This window comes from Phaethon lepturus, unplaced genomic scaffold (genome assembly GCF_000687285.1).
Source record: "Phaethon lepturus isolate BGI_N335 unplaced genomic scaffold, ASM68728v1 scaffold55781, whole genome shotgun sequence".
Classification (NCBI taxonomy): domain Eukaryota; kingdom Metazoa; phylum Chordata; class Aves; order Phaethontiformes; family Phaethontidae; genus Phaethon; species Phaethon lepturus.
Window position 1 is genome coordinate 57,036 of NW_010519543.1, and position 18,904 is coordinate 75,939.

At 38.1% G+C, this 18,904-nt stretch overlaps 1 protein-coding gene across 3 annotated transcripts in view; it reads right to left on the minus strand.

The window, feature by feature from the left end:
- Positions 1-8,767, minus strand: part of SPECC1L (sperm antigen with calponin homology and coiled-coil domains 1-like) — a 49,896-nt gene extending 41,129 nt beyond the window's left edge. Inside the window, exons 1-4 of one of the 3 annotated variants that reach the window (XM_010297063.1) lie at positions 8,585-8,737; positions 2,888-3,047; positions 1,547-1,903; positions 270-1,489 (exon numbers count right to left, since the gene is read on the minus strand). In XM_010297063.1, coding sequence (XP_010295365.1) covers positions 270-1,489; positions 1,547-1,903; positions 2,888-3,047; positions 8,585-8,737 — 1,890 coding nt within the window. Of the gene's footprint in view, positions 1-269; positions 1,904-2,887; positions 3,048-8,584 lie in introns of all 3 variants that reach the window. The other 2 variants (XM_010297066.1, XM_010297064.1) reach the window with 2 other exon arrangements.
- Between the last annotated feature and the right edge of the window lie 10,137 nt (positions 8,768-18,904).

Sequence of the window (18,904 nt, forward strand, 5' to 3'; positions counted from 1 at the left end):
TTCAAGTTTGGCCCTTGAAATAGTTTGAATAGCAGTATTTTTAAAAAGTACAACGACAGTTACTCTATGGCTGAATGTGTCCATATAATTTTTAAAAAGGCCTCTGTCATTTTCATAACAAAGGTTAAGAGAAAGTAAGCAATCCTAACACTACTGCAATCCGATTAACCTCAGAATTAATCCTTTACTTCTAAAAGAACTGCAGTGATCAACAGTAAGTCATGGTGTACATGGGATGTTGAAACACAACAGTTTGTTTTAAACACTACCTTAGCAATGGCATCTTGCAGTCGATTGGCATCATTGCGAGTGTGTGCCAGCTCTTCTTGCAGACTACTGGCCAATGTCTCTGCTTTTTCTTTATCCAGCCTGACACTCTCCAGCAAATCTTGTATATCTGATTTATCTCCAGAGTTGTGTATAGAATACAACTCAGCGACTTTCTGCTTTTCATGCTCTAACTGAGCTTTCAGCCTGTTCATCTCAATCTGGTCACTGGCTACTGTAGCTTTGTACTCCTCTAAGGTAGATGCTATCGCTGTTTTGCTTTTCTGCTCTGACTCAATAATCCGTTCCATGTGGTGATTTCGTTCTTTTAATGCCCCTATCATTTCTTGGGCCTCCTTATTGTCTTGTTCTGCCATCTTCAAAGTGTTGCTCAAGTGCTGCTGAACACCTAACAGCTGCTCTCGCTCAAACCGAGCGTTCTCTGCAAGGTCCATATAACGTTGCTCTAACTCCATGTAGCGACCACTTTTCATATCTTCATCGATTACATATGAAATATGGTGTTCATCTAAAAGGGATCGAAAATACTCAATCTGACGGCTAAAGTGTTCTAACTTGTCACTTTGCTGGCACAAAGATTCCATAAGGATTACTTTTTCCTCTCCAAGTCTTTCATTCTCACTGTTTAGCTCTTGTGTTATTTGTTGCAAATCTGCAAGCTCTTGAAGTGTGGCTTGCAGCTCTTCAGCTGTACTGTGTTGATTCTCCTCCATCTGATGTATCCGTTCTGTCAGACAAGCTACGGACACTTCGCTTGCATTGCCACTGCTCCCCTTCCTAGATCTTTCTATACTCGGTACGCCTTCAGACTCCGAAGATGATGGAGCATCTAAGGCATCATCACTTGATGTCAGTGGCTGATAAACTTCACTGCACTCACTGTCTAAATTATCCATGGAATTACTATGTTGGTTGTCCATCAAAGTGTTTTCATCCTGACTTAACAAGTCTTCCATTGATCCAGGAGCAGAACCTTCCACTGAAGATGTCAGAGTACCACCACCATCACTGTGGTTGCCAGCTGTAATCTCTGGACTCAAAGACTGATAGCCAAAGAGTTTTTCAGAGTTGTCCAGCCTCTGTTCCAAAGAAAAGCCTAATGCATTTAGTCTGTCTTTTAACATTCTATTCTCATTCTTCAGCTGGTTGAGCTCTTCTCGGATGGCAGTGTTTTGTTCCTGTAACTGTAGTAATGTAGACTCTACATCAGTTGGCTGATGGACAACAATGGCCTCTTTTTCTTCAGATTTTTCATCACCTTCAAGTTGATCTTCATTAAGTCCCAGTTGAGCACGCATATCCCTTAGTTCATTCCTCAGGTGCAAGATTTCCACATCTTTAGTTTTTGCTAGTGTCAAAAGATCATTCACCTTTGCTTCCAGTGCAGCTTTGTCACTGATTTGATTGTCTGATTTGGACTTGCTCATTCGAATATCTGATTCTGGATTGGTGCGACTACGGGAGCGTTTTGCCAGTACCGTATCGTTGGTCCCCTGTCCAGTCAAAGGCAGCTTTTTGCTCTGGCTTAAACGAGAACGATCACGTATTCTTTCTCTAGAAGAGCTTGACTCTTTATTTCCAGAAGAAGTGCTACGCTTCGTTGTGGAACTTGTACCTGTATGTTTTTTGAAAGTTGGGAGCATTAATTTAAAATACAGTGTGTGTAATAGAAGACTGTGTGTTTTGTATAAGCAATTCAGTGGTGGATTTTCTGAATCAAATGGGTAAATATATTTCATAAAAATACATTTAGATTAAACATTTATTCAACCTTAATCGTGAATCAGTGCAGTTATATTTTAATTGATACATGCCTTACCAATTGCTATGCTTTACCAGTATTTTGAAAATGAGTTAGACCTTGAAGTTTAACATTTGAAAGCTTCTTTTTTTCTGTCTTCATCAGCTTCTGATAAATTGTACAAAAACTGCAGCAGTGCTATTCCTGCAAGTTCAAATTTGTCTCTCTCTTCAGTAGATTTGAATGTAAACTTTTAAGTGACGAATTGCATATCATGATTCCCCAACATTAAAATTAAGGGGTTTTATATTTTCATCTCATTTCATAAAGACAAGGATAGATTATTACTTCTTTATTTCCAGATGCTTTACAGCTTTGCAAGCATTTCTGAATCCAAAACATAGCAATGGAAGGCAAGACATACTTCCATCCATATTGACAACACACTAAATAATTTCACCTTTCTGAAGAGCTTCTGAAAGCTCCTTTATTTCTATAAAGCAATATAGAATGTCCAAAATGTTGACTGCAACAAGTGATCACATCTTAAAGATTTAATGCTTGTGGCATGGATTTTTTTTAGACAAATTAAATTATTTTAGACAAACCTACGATTCTCTAGATTAATTACGTTATCTGGTTTTATATAGTAGTTGCATAATCAGTACTGAAAAAATTAAAAGGAACACCCTCCAAAACGGTAATTGCATTATTGAAAAATGGGAAAAGAGCATAGGAGGAGTTTGATTTGACCGTGGCCTTAACTGACCACTTCATCAGGCAGCCTGGATACTCAACATAATAGGAAAACAAAAAGCCACGCAACTACCATTTTTAAGGATCAATATATCCATTTACCTGCAATAGTTTTGGGTTTATTTTCCAGACTGTTCATGGTCGTCCCTGAAGCTGAAGATGCTGTTGATACACAAGTGCTCTTCTTTGACTTGACACCATTGGTCATTGTCACTCCACCGCCACCAGCCATCCCTGCTAAGAGGTCATCATTACTTTTAGTCTGAAAGAAAGGGAAGAAGAAGCTTTAAGACAGCTGGCTGAGAAGTCTGCGTAGCCAACATTTCTTCTGTTAAAGATTCCATCAGTTTAAAAAGTACATATTTCACTGGTCATGTGTCTATGCAAGAATGTTGAAAACTATAAACGCACTGCACTGTGCAGAGTTCGTAAGTTGAAATTGAACTTCAACTCCTTACATATGATTGTCCATAGAAACCGAGTCTTCTCTCTCCCAAAATGATCAATGTTTCAATGCCAAGGAGAAAAAAAATTAAAATTAAAGAAACCACAGTAACACAACACAGTACAACACTTCTCAATTTTGAAAGTTTGCTTAAGCATAAAAATGACGACAATTCTTAGAGAATTAAATTATGAATTTAATAGATTAAGACAATTCTTAGATAATTAAACCACCAAATACTATGAAGTTAGTATAATGTCCTTCAATAGAGCATGATCAAGTGTTTTCTGGTGGACGTTTACAACAAAAAGATCAAACCAAACAACAACAAAAATCAATCCAACATTAATAAAATACCCTTCCTAGCTCAAAATACTAAGCTACAACTCACTAGAGAATAGGACAGTATTCAACGGGGGGAAAAAAGCCACCCTCACCATATACCCTTGCCTTGTTTTCACGCTCTTTACTAGGCACTCTCAGAGACGGGACATTTGTTTGATGGACTTTTTGTCTGACCTTGTGTCATCATTCGTGAAAGTACTGTTAACCACAAAAGCTGCCTGGAGTGTGACAAAGCGGTAAGTACAGAAGTCTTAAGAACCAGATTCCCAAACAGAGAATACCTCTTTCAGAATAAAGCAAACTCTAGAAATACTAAGCTCTTAAGTATTAATTGGCAGATGTTACAACTCTTTAAAATGCAATTTTTCAAATGGCAAAACAACCAAAGTATGCTAAACATTTTTCCCATTGTAAGGGCAAGAAAATAAAACAAAACAGCTGTGTTAGCAGCATTCCTTGAGTAACTGTATTATTCAGCTGGACAACACATCTGAAGTCTCAACCAGCATCCAGGCTAAAAGGTAGTGCTTAAGACTTAACCAGTTGCTTTACTTCATAACTTTCAAATTCTGCAGGTTTATAACTTCTAGCTCTCACATCTATTCATGTTAAGAACTATCTGCCAGCCGTTACGATTCTATACATTAAGAATGAAAGTACACTTGCTTAATTAAAAAGAAGTTGCATCTCATTCTATTCTATACAGTTTCTTTTTGCAAGTGCGAATTTCAGAACAGTTAGGAACACTGACCACAATATTGTAGAAAGGGCACGGATGGGATTTGTGCCATTTACAAAGTAGAGCAGCTGCAAAACAAAAGAGAGCTTGGGGAATAGAACATATTTGTTCCGCTTGCAGTTATTAGAAATACAGATAATTTACAGATAGAAACAGGTATTTGTAAGGGTAAAATCCTCTAGGACAAGAATGTTTTTATTGAATCATGTAGGAAATGGTACAGCCTTCTAAAAAGGTTTATAAAAGGCTGGAAGAAAACACATTACTCCGAGGCTCCAGTTTGATGTGCATCTAAGCTGGCTTTTCTGCTACGAAAAAGCCACCGTTGTTCTATCCAGCTCTTCTCCACGTGCTTACCCGCTGTGCTGTGTAAACTGAAGCCTTTTCAAAGGGCTCCTTCCTCCCAGGAGCCAGATCAGTTCCTTGATCTGCTATGTCACACAGCCGTGCAAAACAGCAGATGCAATATAAGTACCAATGGGAAAATAAAAACGTTGGAAGGCTACAAAATCAACAAGGCCCACACTACTTGTGCGGGGGGGAAGAGCTGAGCACAAACTACTACTGTACGACGATCCTCTGTTAACCTGTAATCTAATCAGATTTCATATCTAATCTAAACTCATTTTGTGGGCATAGGGTAGAGGGGGAGGGAAACAATCTTCTGATGCAACTATCACCTAAAACATGGTATTACAAAAAGGCATAGAACAGTGATTTTCTGTTTTGCTCCTGAATCTGCCAGACAGTTGGCAAATGTGATAGTTCAAACAGACTATTAGCTGTCAGCATTTTTACCCTGTTGAAAGAGTGGGGAAATTAGATTAAGCTTTTAGACATTTATAGTACAAGTACATGTTATCAAGCCAAATAGGTCAAGATGTGACTCAGCTTGAAGAAAAAAAAAAAAAATCTAAGTAAAATACACACTTTCTGACATTAGTCATCTCCAGCCCTTGCTGAACAAAGGAATTTAAGACAGCCATTCTTCTTCTGACTTACCCATAAACTATTTCAAGTCTAGGTTGGAAGGCACTGCCTCCTCTGCAGCCAATTGGTAAACAGTTACTCAAAACTGTAACACTATACTCTTGGCAAAGAAAACTATTTAGCAAAGCTTTGGAAAAATTACAAACCAGCAGCTCTCTTTTCTGAACACTGCATAATGGCAATCATTCTTGACTTTAAAAATCAAAGTATATTTTTAGCATGTATTTTTAATGGAAGCAAAATCAATGGCTTATGTTTATTAAACAGCTTTTCCCTCAAGAACAGTTCTTCCCGTTTACTGAAAACAGTGCAACCCCTACATTAGAATATAAAATATTAAAAAATATAACAATTAGAAATGCTCATCCAGACCTATTTTGATTTTCTATATAAAAAACCCACTTTGTAATTATACAATTCATATTCTATTTTCCCCCACATCTTTCAGTGCAATGAAACTTGAATGATCACCTCTACAATTCATTTCATCTTAGTTTCTCAACATGTATATCCTATTTACTGCACCTCATTCAAATCCATTCTTATATATATATAATTATTCCTACCTGGGATTTTCTTTGATGCTTGCTGTTGCTGCATTTGAGTGCATTGAAACATCAAACTTCACAACAATCTGTAATTAAGTTAATGCATTTTGCAAACAAAATACTGAAGCCTAGACACATGAATACTGAAAACATATTATAATTTTTAATATTCAAATGTTGGCATGCAAGTCCTGGCTTTTCAGGGACACTGGATTTTGCAATTCATTTGTATGACATACAACTGCCATCTAATTACAGTTGTGAGTGTTAGCATGATCACAAGATCAGTAGCTAAAGTAGTAAAAAAATCATGATCTTAAAAATAAGAACATACTGTTATTTGCAGAGTATTTTTTGACAGATTAAAAACTAGAAGTGGCTGGCTGTTAACCTTCTGCTGTAATAATGAGTGTGGGGTGGTTGCAGGGTGCTAAACATTGACAAAAGTCTTGGGCAAAGTGGGAGCCAAAAACCTACAAAGAAGTAACTGACAAAAAGGCATTCTGAAGCAGGCAGACACACCGACCTCTGGAACGCTGTTCAGCTGTACAGAAGGGTGGGTCTCACAGCTTCTTCCTGTGCTCATTGTCCACACGCTATGAAAACTCCACAAAAAAGGACAAATGTATGGAATAATGCATAGTGAAAGAAGCCCACCCAAAGCTGAACACTGGCCTATGGTTATATCATGAAGGGGATAGGGAAAAAAAGCCAGACAATAATTACAAATTAATTTTCAATTTTGCAACATTATTACTGACTGAATTAAGATTGGTATAGTACTGTGTGTATTTCTACTCCTTAATAGTGGCCTTTCATTCAATATCCAACTCAAAGTTTTCTGTATCTATACGGACACATACTTTGAGGACTAAATAAATCAGTAAGCTGCTGCAATTAAAGCTATTCAATGCCAGCTTTTTTTTTGGTCAAGGAATATTAAATACAATTCATAATATACACACCAGTTCATCAGTCTCAGAGAAGATCCTACAACCACTATGAGGAAAACAATGTGCCAAATGCTTCATCAATAAGATCAAATATAAAACTATACAAAAAATTATTTTAAAAATAATATAACTTGTTATTGATACTTCTTTCAAGCCAGTAACTATAAATGTGATTTACTAGTATCAGTAAAGTCAAAAAAATACAAACAACTAACTTTCTTGTTTAAGTATGGAACACTCAAAGAAGATAAGAGTCATCATTACTATTAAGTCACATAGCTGGCACAACAGCAGCTTAACAAGTAAAAGACATCCAACTGTATGAGTAAGCCTGGCTGTAACATAAAGCTGAGACAAGTCTTAGTAATTAAGTGAAAAATTTTCATTGTGCTTCAAACATACAATTGTCATAAATTTTAATCCTACATCCAAACATAGCCAGAAGTGTTACTAATATAGGTAAAGTTACAGAATCACAGAATTGTGAAAGCATACTGGGTCAAATTTCTTCTGTGTTAGATCATCTTCCTCCTTTATCTCACTGAGAGATATGACATAAGAAACTTGGTAAGTAAACTACAAAGGACTTCTGTTTCCATATTCTTTGAGAGGTTTCTAGAAATACAAAGTACGTAGTGTCAACAAGCATCAAAAGATTATTTCAAGTTAAGAAAACTGCAAGATACGTTGGGCGGCAGAGGAAAGGGGGGGGCACTGGGAGAAAATCTAGCCGAAACCTGGCTTGCAAGTTCATCAGCAAAAGTATAACTGCTCTTCCATAAAAGAAAACCAAGAAGAGAGAAAGGGAACACACCTTTTGACTTCAGTAATCCTGCATAGCTATTACAAAGAGACCTCAGCCCTTACCACTTCTTTAATTTCAGGTCTTTATTTGCCAGTTATTTAAATGGATTCCTGTAGGTGACAGGTTCAGGTCCCAGTTGCAGACACCAGCCCTTTTCCTTGTTCTGTTCATTTGCTCCAGGGCAGCAGCAGCAGCGCCACAGCTCTGCACACTGGACTGCAGAAAGGCAAAAGGAGGTGTGTCCAGCCATGTTTCCATGCCAGGAGAGAGAGGCAGACCAGGCAGGCTCATACCATCCCTCCAACCCAGATGTGTCGGCTCCCAGGTGAAAACTCGCACACTAGCACACCCCAGTATGTCTTATCTTTCTTGGTTGTTGAAAACGAAGCTCCTAAATCTACTGCTCTGTTTTGCTAATATAAGAGAAAGCCTCTACCTTTGAACTTGTTCTAAGAGCAAGAATCAACTTGTGAAAATTCAGCTCAAGCAGTACTTCACACAAAGTAAAAGGCCAAAACAGCTAGAAGAATGCAGCTGCACTGACCTGACACAGATCACTGATATCAAAAAGTTTCTCATGTTAGATACCTCATTAGTTCTTTTTTCAGAATTTGTAAATAGCTCTTAGCAAATCCCATTAGTCATTGACACACCATTCAAGCCTGACACATGACACTACTAATAACATTCATCAGAATGCAACTTCCACTCTGCTCCTTTTGCAGAATAGCCAAGTTCTGCAAAGTATATTGCTTTCCATCACATCACACATTGCAACATGAAAAACACAGCACAAATGGCACAGAAGGTCCTATTACCCTGGCCAGTGCTCTGTAACTATCCAAATTCCCTTCAGTTACCCATATAACAAAGATCTAGTGTGAGCTGCATTAAAGACATGTCTTAAAATTCTACTCTTTTTAAAGCTTTATTGTAAAAAATATAAATAATCAGAACATTCTATTGGTTATTACCTTCAAAAGAGATGCTGATGTCCCAGTTTTGGAGAGTTTTGTTACTGCAGACACTGAGGAGCCGTTTTCTGGTTTGGCTTTTTCAGCTGTTTGAGTTTTATTTACTCCAGGCACTTTGGGCACTGAGCCAACACTCCTGCTTGCTTTCTTCATTCTGGGCTGTCTGTTTATGATGCATTTACAAACAAATCTACAAGCAGAAAGAAATTTTAAATATAAAATACAAATGAGCAACAACGTCTTTTTTTATAATGTTCTATTTAAGACCAGAAGTCCAGAATTGGACTTGTAAAGACCACAAATTATAGCGAAACAGAATGCATGTGACTGACCAATGTTTTTTGCTTTTGTTAAAAGGAATTTTAACCAAGAACTAAGAGCTTCCTACAGCTCCACTGCAAATTATAATTTTTTTCCCAGTTCTCTTTCCACAAATGGCACTGAACCGAGGTGATTTTATAAGTGACCCATGTTGCCGCGTTCATTCGTTAGTTAGCTAAAGAAAGGCTTATTAGGACAGCAATGTTCTTTACTTCTGACTGTGGGAAGGAAAATACCGTGGGAGTATTCAGGCAACAGCCTGACTACCAACAACACTGGATCTGAGAAAAGATTACCACCAGCTTGGTAACTAAAGTACTGAAAGAGTAACCGCAGTTGCAGAGAAAAAAAAAATATATAAAAATTGAAAAATATATAAAAGTTGAAAAATTCAGATTCCTTGAAACCATTTATTATTAAAAGTCATGTTAATAAACACATGGGATTTTTTAAAAAATACTAGTCATATGAATGCGAGGATTATCTCCAAGAATAAACCAGAAGTAACCCACCACCTTCCATAGTGCACACTCAAGACATTTCAGCATCTTTATTTTGCTTTCACATTTTCTCAAACAGCAGATCACAAACAAACAAACACAACCCAGAAAACAAAGCTGACTTTACTCAAACCAGGAGCAGCTGCAGCAGACCCCAACACAGCAGTTACCACAAGAACTGCTAATTCTGGAAGACAACCTAAGAAAGGGTAGACTGACCAACTGCCATAACTTGAAGCACAGACTACCAGAAGGACTAGTCACATCGGGACCTTCTTCCCTCTTGCAAGAGTGGGACAGTTGGCAGCTGTTCACTTCATCTCCCCTGAGTCAGAAGACATGGGATGGAAGATTTAGAGGAGGAAACTTCCGCTCTCCTTTCAGTCTTACAGATCCTGGGTGGAAGTAAGTGATCAGGTTTATGTGAGCCCAATATCCTGTGGCTGATTAGAAACATGAAACATACCTAGTTGTTTCCATCTCTTAAAAAGTGAAGCACTTCAAAGGCACATAAAGTAAACCGATGGCTGAGTGCATGAGATGTGCTACCCAAAAACACGGTGATCAGGAGTACTAATTCATTTTAGCTAAAGAGATTAACACCATACACCAACACACACTCCTTCCTCCCCATCACCACTTCAGCTGCACACAAGTATAAGTCTGATTTTTATTAAAGTCAGTAAAATTCCAGGAGTTTTGCATCCTCAGACCCCTAAGTGCTGTTATCAGAAGCAACAGGAAGTTTCACTTTAAGAAACTGAAAATATTTGTTTATAGCTTCCAGATTCCCTTTAGCTCTGAAAGCTGGCATGAACAGACACAGAAAACTTTGTTTGCTGTTGCAGTTTCATCATCAGAATGTCAAAAATGCACCAGTCCTGCCATACAGCTACTAGTAATCAGAACGCCTTCACAGAAGATTAAATAACTGAAAGATAATTTGAAGTAAGACACTCTTAAGAAAACCAAAACCCAAACCAGAAAAGCCCCATGAAGGTAATATGTTTGCTATACACACATAATTTTAAGTGGTACAACTGCCTACTAGCTTCCAGAAGCAGATGCTAATATTTACAGGTAGGACCAAGCTGCCACACTTAGATTTCTTGCCTTTTTCATGTTTATGAGTTGAACACTTATTTGTGCTTTTGATCTTATTCAATTGAAAACTAAAACTGAGAAGACCAAAGAGGATAGAGTTGTTTAGTAAAACTGGCATCATTATTATTGAATGATATTTTGATCTTCTACAGACTACATAAAAAAGTTGCCCATAAGGGCTTGTTGTGAAGCTGACTGCATTAAAACAATTACGTCAAAGAAAAAAAAAATATACTCTTGGAACAAATCCAGTAAATCAGAACCATAGCTTTTTGACAGCTCATAGAGCTAGAAAACCAGGGCTATAATTAAGGTTAGGGTACTGGCAACAACATGACTACCATGCATTTAGGCAGAGCTTGACAACCTTGTCTTGCAATCTAGATAAAGCGGTAGTTCCAGCTGGCCTGCAGACATCCAGCAGTAGCCATTTGCAATACACATTTATCAAGTCTACAGAGCACATTAATCCAGTCTGACACATCCTACAACATGCCAGATAAACATTGCATACATGATTTTTGTGTGCACAGTAAAAGATCAATACATTTGGGATCTGCTTATTACAGCAAGTAATATAGTAACATAACCTACTGTATGTATAATCTCAAAAAGAAATACAGGCTAACATTTGCTTTTACAATACAAACCATTTACACTCTTATTAATATATCACAGAGGTCATCAGTGACAAAAGACTGTGTAAAGTCAAGTGTTTCTCATCCATAATGGATTGTTTTAAAAAATGCATAGTTTAGAAGTGTTCCTGAAAACATGCAACAGCATTTTGCTTCAAGAACAGCAACTACATAGCAAAGTGATATAAATAAGTGATACTAAACAAAGTAACTAAGTATAATCCTCATGTTTCATTACAGCATTACTTTAAAATATCCATAAATCGTACACTGAAAAACACTATTTCTGATTTACTGAAACTCAAAGGTAGAAACTTCAAAGATACTTAGAGGTCAGGGAGGGTTAGGTACTGCTGTTCCCATTTTTCTTCCAGCAAAACTAAGCTCTAGTTATTTTCTTACTGAAAGAAGATTGTGTAATTATAGTTTAAAAACAGAGGAAAAGATACAAATGAGTCCAACAACTTCAAATAAGGACAAGACATGAATTAGTAATTTAAGTTCTAAAAGCAGCTTCTCACTCAGGCTCCCAAAGTGAATTTATGACCTCTCAGTGCCAATTTGTCCCCTCCTGCCTTCTCCAGGAAGGAAAAAGAGGATGGGGTTTCAGCACTGAAAACAGAAGACATCAGTATGGTTGAATTGTAAGTGGAAAAAGCCATACTTCACCCAGTTTCTCAAAAGGTAGATATCACAGATAAAGCCTAACTTTATACTTCTAAATAAGAGCTCCACATTCCTTAGGAAGACACAGCATTAGGAACCAACAATAAATTTGTCTCTGCCCAACACAAAATTTTAAAATAAGAAATAAAATGCTCACTAGCCAAATGAAGCTTTCTGAAGATGAACACATAATACTAATAATTCAAAATAGAGCTAAAATATTGTTTCATTTTTGTTTTAAAAAGCAAATACTGCATATAAAATTATAGTTTATATTTTGTCCTAGGGAGAAAGAAGGAAGTACTGAAGACTTGCTTTCCCTTTACACACAATTCCTCCCAACTCAAAAAAAAAAAAGGAAGAGTGAAGTAGAAGCCTAACACTAAAAGGTTGCAGTGGAATTAAGAGTTGCAACTCCATGACACAGTCAAGAAAGACTTTGGAGGTCTCTCATATCACACTATTAAACAAAACATTCATCTATCAACAGACACAAGACATTACTGAAAAACATTTGATTAATGCTAGCACTACAGTATCAATTATAAAATTAATCAGGATGGAAAAAAGCCAAAACAAGCCCAAAATATCAGATAGAAAGACTGCATTCCTAAACTCAGATGTAACTATTCGCTGTAACCTGTATCCTTTCCCAGACGTCTCTCTCTCCACAGCACACATAGTACAGGAAACGAAAGGGAATCTTGCTTGGGAGCGTGCTCTCGTTGCTCTGGTGGAGGCATGTGAAACCAGTCCTGCATTTTATACCAACTGCAAATTCAACTCCATAAATAATAATTTAAAAGTGTTTTGCCCAATAGCATGGCTCTGCTCTTTGCTGTAAACTGATATGACACATCCACCCATGCAACATGAAATGCTTTCAGGGTTACTCTTATGTACTCTTTAGAAACCTGAAAACTAAAGGGGGGTTATGATTTCTTACTTTTATTTTTATCTCATCCATTATTTAATATGCTTATTTATGCTAACATTGCTGCCATAAAAGTAAGGCTCAGATATAAGAGTACAAAAAATAATTTCCTGTGCCTGTAAGGTGAGAGAGGGTTAAACACCAAAGAAGGTATTAGCCTTTTGCCTTTGGTTGAAAATACAAGGTATCAGGAGGTATTAAGCAGTTTTATCTATTAAAAAATTGTGAATTAAGAAAATTATAAATAATCTTAGAATTATCTTTTAAGAGTTCCATAAAAATAGAGACAACTGATCCCTGCAATTTGAGGATATTGAGCATTTTTGAAAAAATCAAACACAGAAATATTCACATCTAACAGCAATGGAGTCAGTACACTTTCATTATCTATTTGTACAAGTTCTTTGGTTTTGATATATTTAGGCTGACAACTTTTGACCAAATAATTAGGGAATGACATTTTTAGGTCACTTACAGAGTCCCAAAATGCAGAACTGTGAAGAAACTATTATGAAATACAGCCTCTTCAACCCCCTGTAAAACACAGATTCAGAACCTCCCAAAGTCTCTGCAGACAAGACAGCATAGTCACCAACAACTTAATATCTGGGATATGAAATAAGCTATATATTAAGAGACAGAGTTCTCTACATTTATAATGTCCACAGCTCAAACCTTCAGCCTGCAAGCTGGACAGGCACTCTACAATGATGTCTCTTGCTCACTAATTCCAAAAACATCATTCTGGATCCCAGAAGCCCAGAGCAAGCAATGCATTTGTTTTATTGCTTAAGAAAAAGTCATCAGTTTTAGCAACTTGAAAGTTTGCTGATGCTAGAGGGTTATTTAAGACACCAAGGATAACAGGAAACTGCATGGAATTCCAGAAGACCCTTATGAGACTAGCTGGACAATAAAAACAGCAAATAAAATTAAATGTAGGTAAACACAAAGCAATCTGTCGCTTGGGGGAAAGCAACTTCAGCTTCATACATAAATGTGGTCTCAACGCATCTTTATTATTCAGCAAGACTTCAGTGTTTTAAGTCACAGCTTCATTAAACTATCAGTAGTGTTTGGAATAAGGCAAAAAAAAAAAGCAAAGCAATTCCAAGAATTATTAAAGAAAGGAACAGAGAACAAACCATAAAACACAAGTATTGCACTCAACAAATCAATTTTCTGCCCATCTGCCCAGACTTTAATTGGTATGTGCAGTTTGGGTCTCTCAACCTCAAAAAAAAATTACTTCTTATAGACCTGAGAAAGGTTCAGGAACGGGCAAAAATAAGATTAGAGGTATATAATAGCTCCCATGAGACATCTCACAGGGAATATGACAAAAGCCTATCAAACCTTGAATGGTATCAAGAAGGCCGACTGGGATTGGCTGGTAATCATCTCTTCCAGTACTAAAACTAAGAACCAACAAATGAAGCTAGAGCCAGGTTCAGGGGGAAACAAAAAAAAAAGCGCCATATTTTTAATGCAGATTAAACGAACACTGTGGCTGCATGAAGCACGAGTGGAAGGGGAGAGTGGACATGCACAAGGCAGAGAAATTCCCTAATGGATGCTAAATAGCTAAGCAGAAAGGGCTCAGAAACCCCTCTGAGCCAAAAGTAATTGCAGGGTGGGAAAGCAGTCAGGCTAGGAGGGAAGACTTCACTTTTGGGGTTTTTTTTTTTTCTGAGGCATCTGCTCACAGACATGGCTGGACCCAGAGCACCAGGTGGGATGGATCCCTGCTCCAGTCAGGACGGTGTCTGCTACATTCTTATGCTGTGAGGAAAATATACAGATGTCAATGATTTATGGCTGCTGCAATTTTGGGACAAGTGCTGCAGGTAGTTATTTAGAGAAGAAAGACTTTCCTACTACTCTCTATCCTAAAAATTCAAAAGGGCCTTTACAGTTTTCCATTACAAGTTGTAGAATTGCAAAAATAGCAACTCTGCCTTTAAGTTATGTTATCCATCCACTGTTTTCAAGCCACGTTTGCTATTGCTACCTCTCTTTTAAACAGAAGGGAGGACAGACCAGAGCTTTGGGCAAGAATTGGCCGTTATACACCTAAATTTCTCTACTCCTTCTTTGGAGAAAACTTCAGAGCTGTAACTACTATGAGCAATGTGTAACTGTTGCAATACTTAACATTCCAGACAAGTGACAGGAACATTTACAGAAGAACTCCTAAACTTATGAACTGTGCTCTAAAAGCCTTTTCATAACAAAATTAAATAATGTAGTCTTGTTTTCAAGCTCCTACTTCAAATAACCGCTATTTCAAACCACTGCCGAGGAAAGAAAAAACAACTGTTCATCGACTAAATCCAACTGATTCTTCCTAGCGTGGGGAATCTGTTCCACAAGGAAGGGGAGCACTGTCCATAACTCCGTCTCAGCACTAACTTCTATATTGACTGCACCTTCAGAAGCTTTTTTTTTTTTTTTTTTAATTACAGTTTTGGAAACAAACAAACAAGACCAGCTACATCTATACCTTATCAGTATCCATCCTAGAGCTGATTAAAAAATATTCTAGAGTGGGCTAAGTACCCTGTAGCATGCCCACGCTCACACTATAGACAAGAATACCAGCCATATTACTATTATATAGGTTTTTGTTTCATTGGTGTTGATAATACACATAACAAAAAATATCCTTATATCTGAAGGCAGTCTGTGTGTCCCTTACAGTGCAAGCTGAGATAAACCTTAACCAGCAGCACATGATAAAGGAAACAGAAGAGGGAATACTATATGTAGAATATTAGTATGATAAACATGGAGGGACACTAAAGTCTGGGTTTGGCTATGCTGTAATTTTTCACTCCTTTCAATAAATTTCACAGTTGCATCCAAATTTTAAGCCATGCACTAACAGATTATGTAATATATACCTATGTCCTGCTTAAACAAACTTAGCAGAAATATCAAACTTCTTTGTAAAACCCCGAGGTTAATATTCCAATAAAATCGAACCAACTCTTGTTTTGGCACTGTAGGTTTTCTGGGGGAAAAAAAAAATTTAAGCACCTAGTCTAAAAAGTGATACTTGGTCAATTAACTATGTTAACTGAAAGTGGTGTTATCCATCATCATTCCAAGTATGTTCTAAAGTAAGCATTATTACAAAAATCAATAACCCTCCAGTTACAAAAGTGTATTTGGTGTCATATAACCCTTAGTATATACTGTATTCTTTAACGAACAATCAGATTCGACTGCACACATGGGAACTTTCCTTGCACTGCTAGCGAAGTACTTTCAAGACCAGCAATGTACAATTTTAAGACCAGTGAATTTGGCAGAATAGCACAACAAAAGGTGCAGGACTATCACAACAGCTTCCTTTTGTTTCAAACCGACTAGCTTAGTAGATAACATTTCATTGCAATGTACTCTGTCTCTAGCACAGCTGTTCCCAAAAGGGCAGCTACAGCAGGTGACCAGTGGTGATCTTTTCCCCTTTGCCCATTCGAAACATAGTCAGCTGAACTCTTCTATCAAAAAATGCAGCAAAGGCTTCTGCAGCATTAAGTTCACAGGGAGAACAAAGGCAGGCAGTAGCCTAGCTCCCGTCAGAAAAAGAGGGACAGAAAGAAGGGGACAGACATGCTGTTTTCAGGAGCTAGACCAGCAGCTCCCAACACACGTGTGTTACAGCTAAAACCTGTGAGGTAAGTGGGTAACTTCAGCCAGGTCTCATGTTCATTCAAAAACACTCTATCAGACCTTCAGTTTGTGCAAAACCCAAGAACCTCAAATACTGTTTCCAGCATGCTTACAGTGACAAAGCTGTTCTTACCAGCTGTTGACTAATGTATCCTCAACTTGAGGACTTTCTATTGCCTGGATTTCTGGAACTGGGTGGTGACTACTGGGTGCTCACTATGTCCACTTTGCCACTGACCTGGTCTGGCAACATTCCTGAAGGCATTGCACCAGAGAAAGACAGAAAGACAGAACAGTAGAAGCATAGAGGTACATCCCCCAAGGACCTTCCCAGCCCCCAGGTGCTTAGGATCTGGGATTCCCATCCCCAGAAGGCCCATCCTGGTCTCAGCTGGTCCATGGGAATGGCCCATCCACAAGCCAGCCTTGCTAAGACTGGGGGAGGGAAGCGCCTGCTGGGGATTGCTTAAGCTAGTCATGAAAATAATTTAATTCTACCCTGCCACCGAAAGAGGCAGTCCCACCCCTTCCTCAGTCCTCACCCATCTTTCAATTCTAGAGATCATAGCTCATTTTTTGATGAGTTGGTTTTTCAGTCAGATCAGGACTGATCTGACTCACCCTATAATTGCTAGATACTATGCAAAGGAAGCAGCGGGACTGTGAAGGGGGAACAAAGAAGGCTCACCCTTTCAGAGGCCCAAATTTGTTTGAATTCAGTCTCAGGCTATTGGACACTCAGCAACAGCTCTGATTTAAATGAGCCTCTTACTGCCACCCAACCGCCACCACTTTCCAAGCCACGCTATTCTGTGGAGCCATGTGGTAAGATAGAGGAGGAAGCAGATGAACTGTGCTATTTTTAAGCAATCAACACAAGACAAAACAGGGCACTGAGCACCGCAAAGGGTCTGAAGATTGTCTGTCTATTGGTTTGAATTCTGTGCTCTGACCCACATCTTCCTTCACTTCCAAGACCTGTCAGCAGCACACTCATTACTGAGTTTAAAATCCTTCAGACTTGGTAGACAGAGAAGAGACGGAACTCCATGCAAATCTTTCCTAAATACCCTGGTATCACTAGGGGAGAAAAGCATTTACCTAGCCCAGTGTGGAAGCCTGGGGACACGCATTTGAGTCACAAAGGAGAGAAGTCCTCGGGACAGGACTGAGAGGCTCCCGTCTGCAGCCACTATTTTTTTTTTTTTTTCCTCCCCAGGAAAAAGGAATATGATACTGTTTCTCTTCCACATTATTATTCCAAGCATTCTGGAAAAGAGTGAATCACTAACCAGTTTATGGGGTCCCTGTTTCCTTGGACAGTTTGGTGGTTGGAGCAATGCAGGACTCTACATGGGACGGAGCCTAGGAAAGCACTAAAAGCCCAGGACCAATACAACATCCCTACCTGATGTGACCGCTGATGTCCTGCTATCACCACGGAATACCAACTGCCTAACACTTTGGGACCTTCCACTGTGAAACACTTTTACTCTGTTTGAGAAGTTCCTATACTTTCAGGGATCATGGCGAGCCTTTGACGCTTGGCTGAAGGCCTCAGAATAGTTTTCCCATTCCCTCTAGAAAAATGTAATCTTTCTACTGAAAAGGCAATACTGAAGTCTTTAGAGTTATTTTCTCCTCCAAATATCCTTCACTTGCAACACTAATGTCCATAAGTTATAGACGGAATGGAATTTTCTTCTGTAGGTAGATACTATTTATTTTGTATAAGTACATATCAGAAACGTTTTTGGAAAACTGTCAATAAGTTCTTGTAAGGCATATTTCTATAGTTTTAAGTTTTTAATATAGCAAATTTACTTCTGAACGTAAAATGCAAGTAGACCGAAAGCTCATGTGCACACTTGGAACTATAATCTTTAAAATGCTTTTAGTATTTTTCCTGAGTGAGCTTTCACAAACAGAATTTGTACTGTTTACTATGGATTTGAAAATGCTGGGTACCTTTCAATCAGACACATAGAGTTAAAATTCAAGAAGAAATAGGTACAAAGCCTAGCATATCAGCATATGAAACCATAATAATATAATAATAATACAGAGTTTAGAAGCACATAGTATAAACAGCAGTTTTTGTTTCTTTGTGACAATTGATGCACAAATACAACAAATCAATACCTGCCATTAATGACAAGCTTTTGGGATGAAAATACTGATAACTTTATATGTGAGAAACAAAAGGAAGTTAGGAGAGCCACCCAAGATATATGAAAAGCTAGCAGTCCAGAGATATGGGACCAAGCCCTCTATTTTGAGTCCACAAGAATGAAAGGCTGGCAGTATCACAGAATGGCACAAGCCATGGGGACCTCCATCAGCTTCACCTGCCTTTCCATTTGCCTTAGTGAAGAAAAAAAAAGACCAATGACCACAGCACTGAAGAAAGGGGGATAGGCCATCCTTGAAAATGCATAATGGTCACTTAATTAAGCAGATTTGTATTGGTAAAGGATGT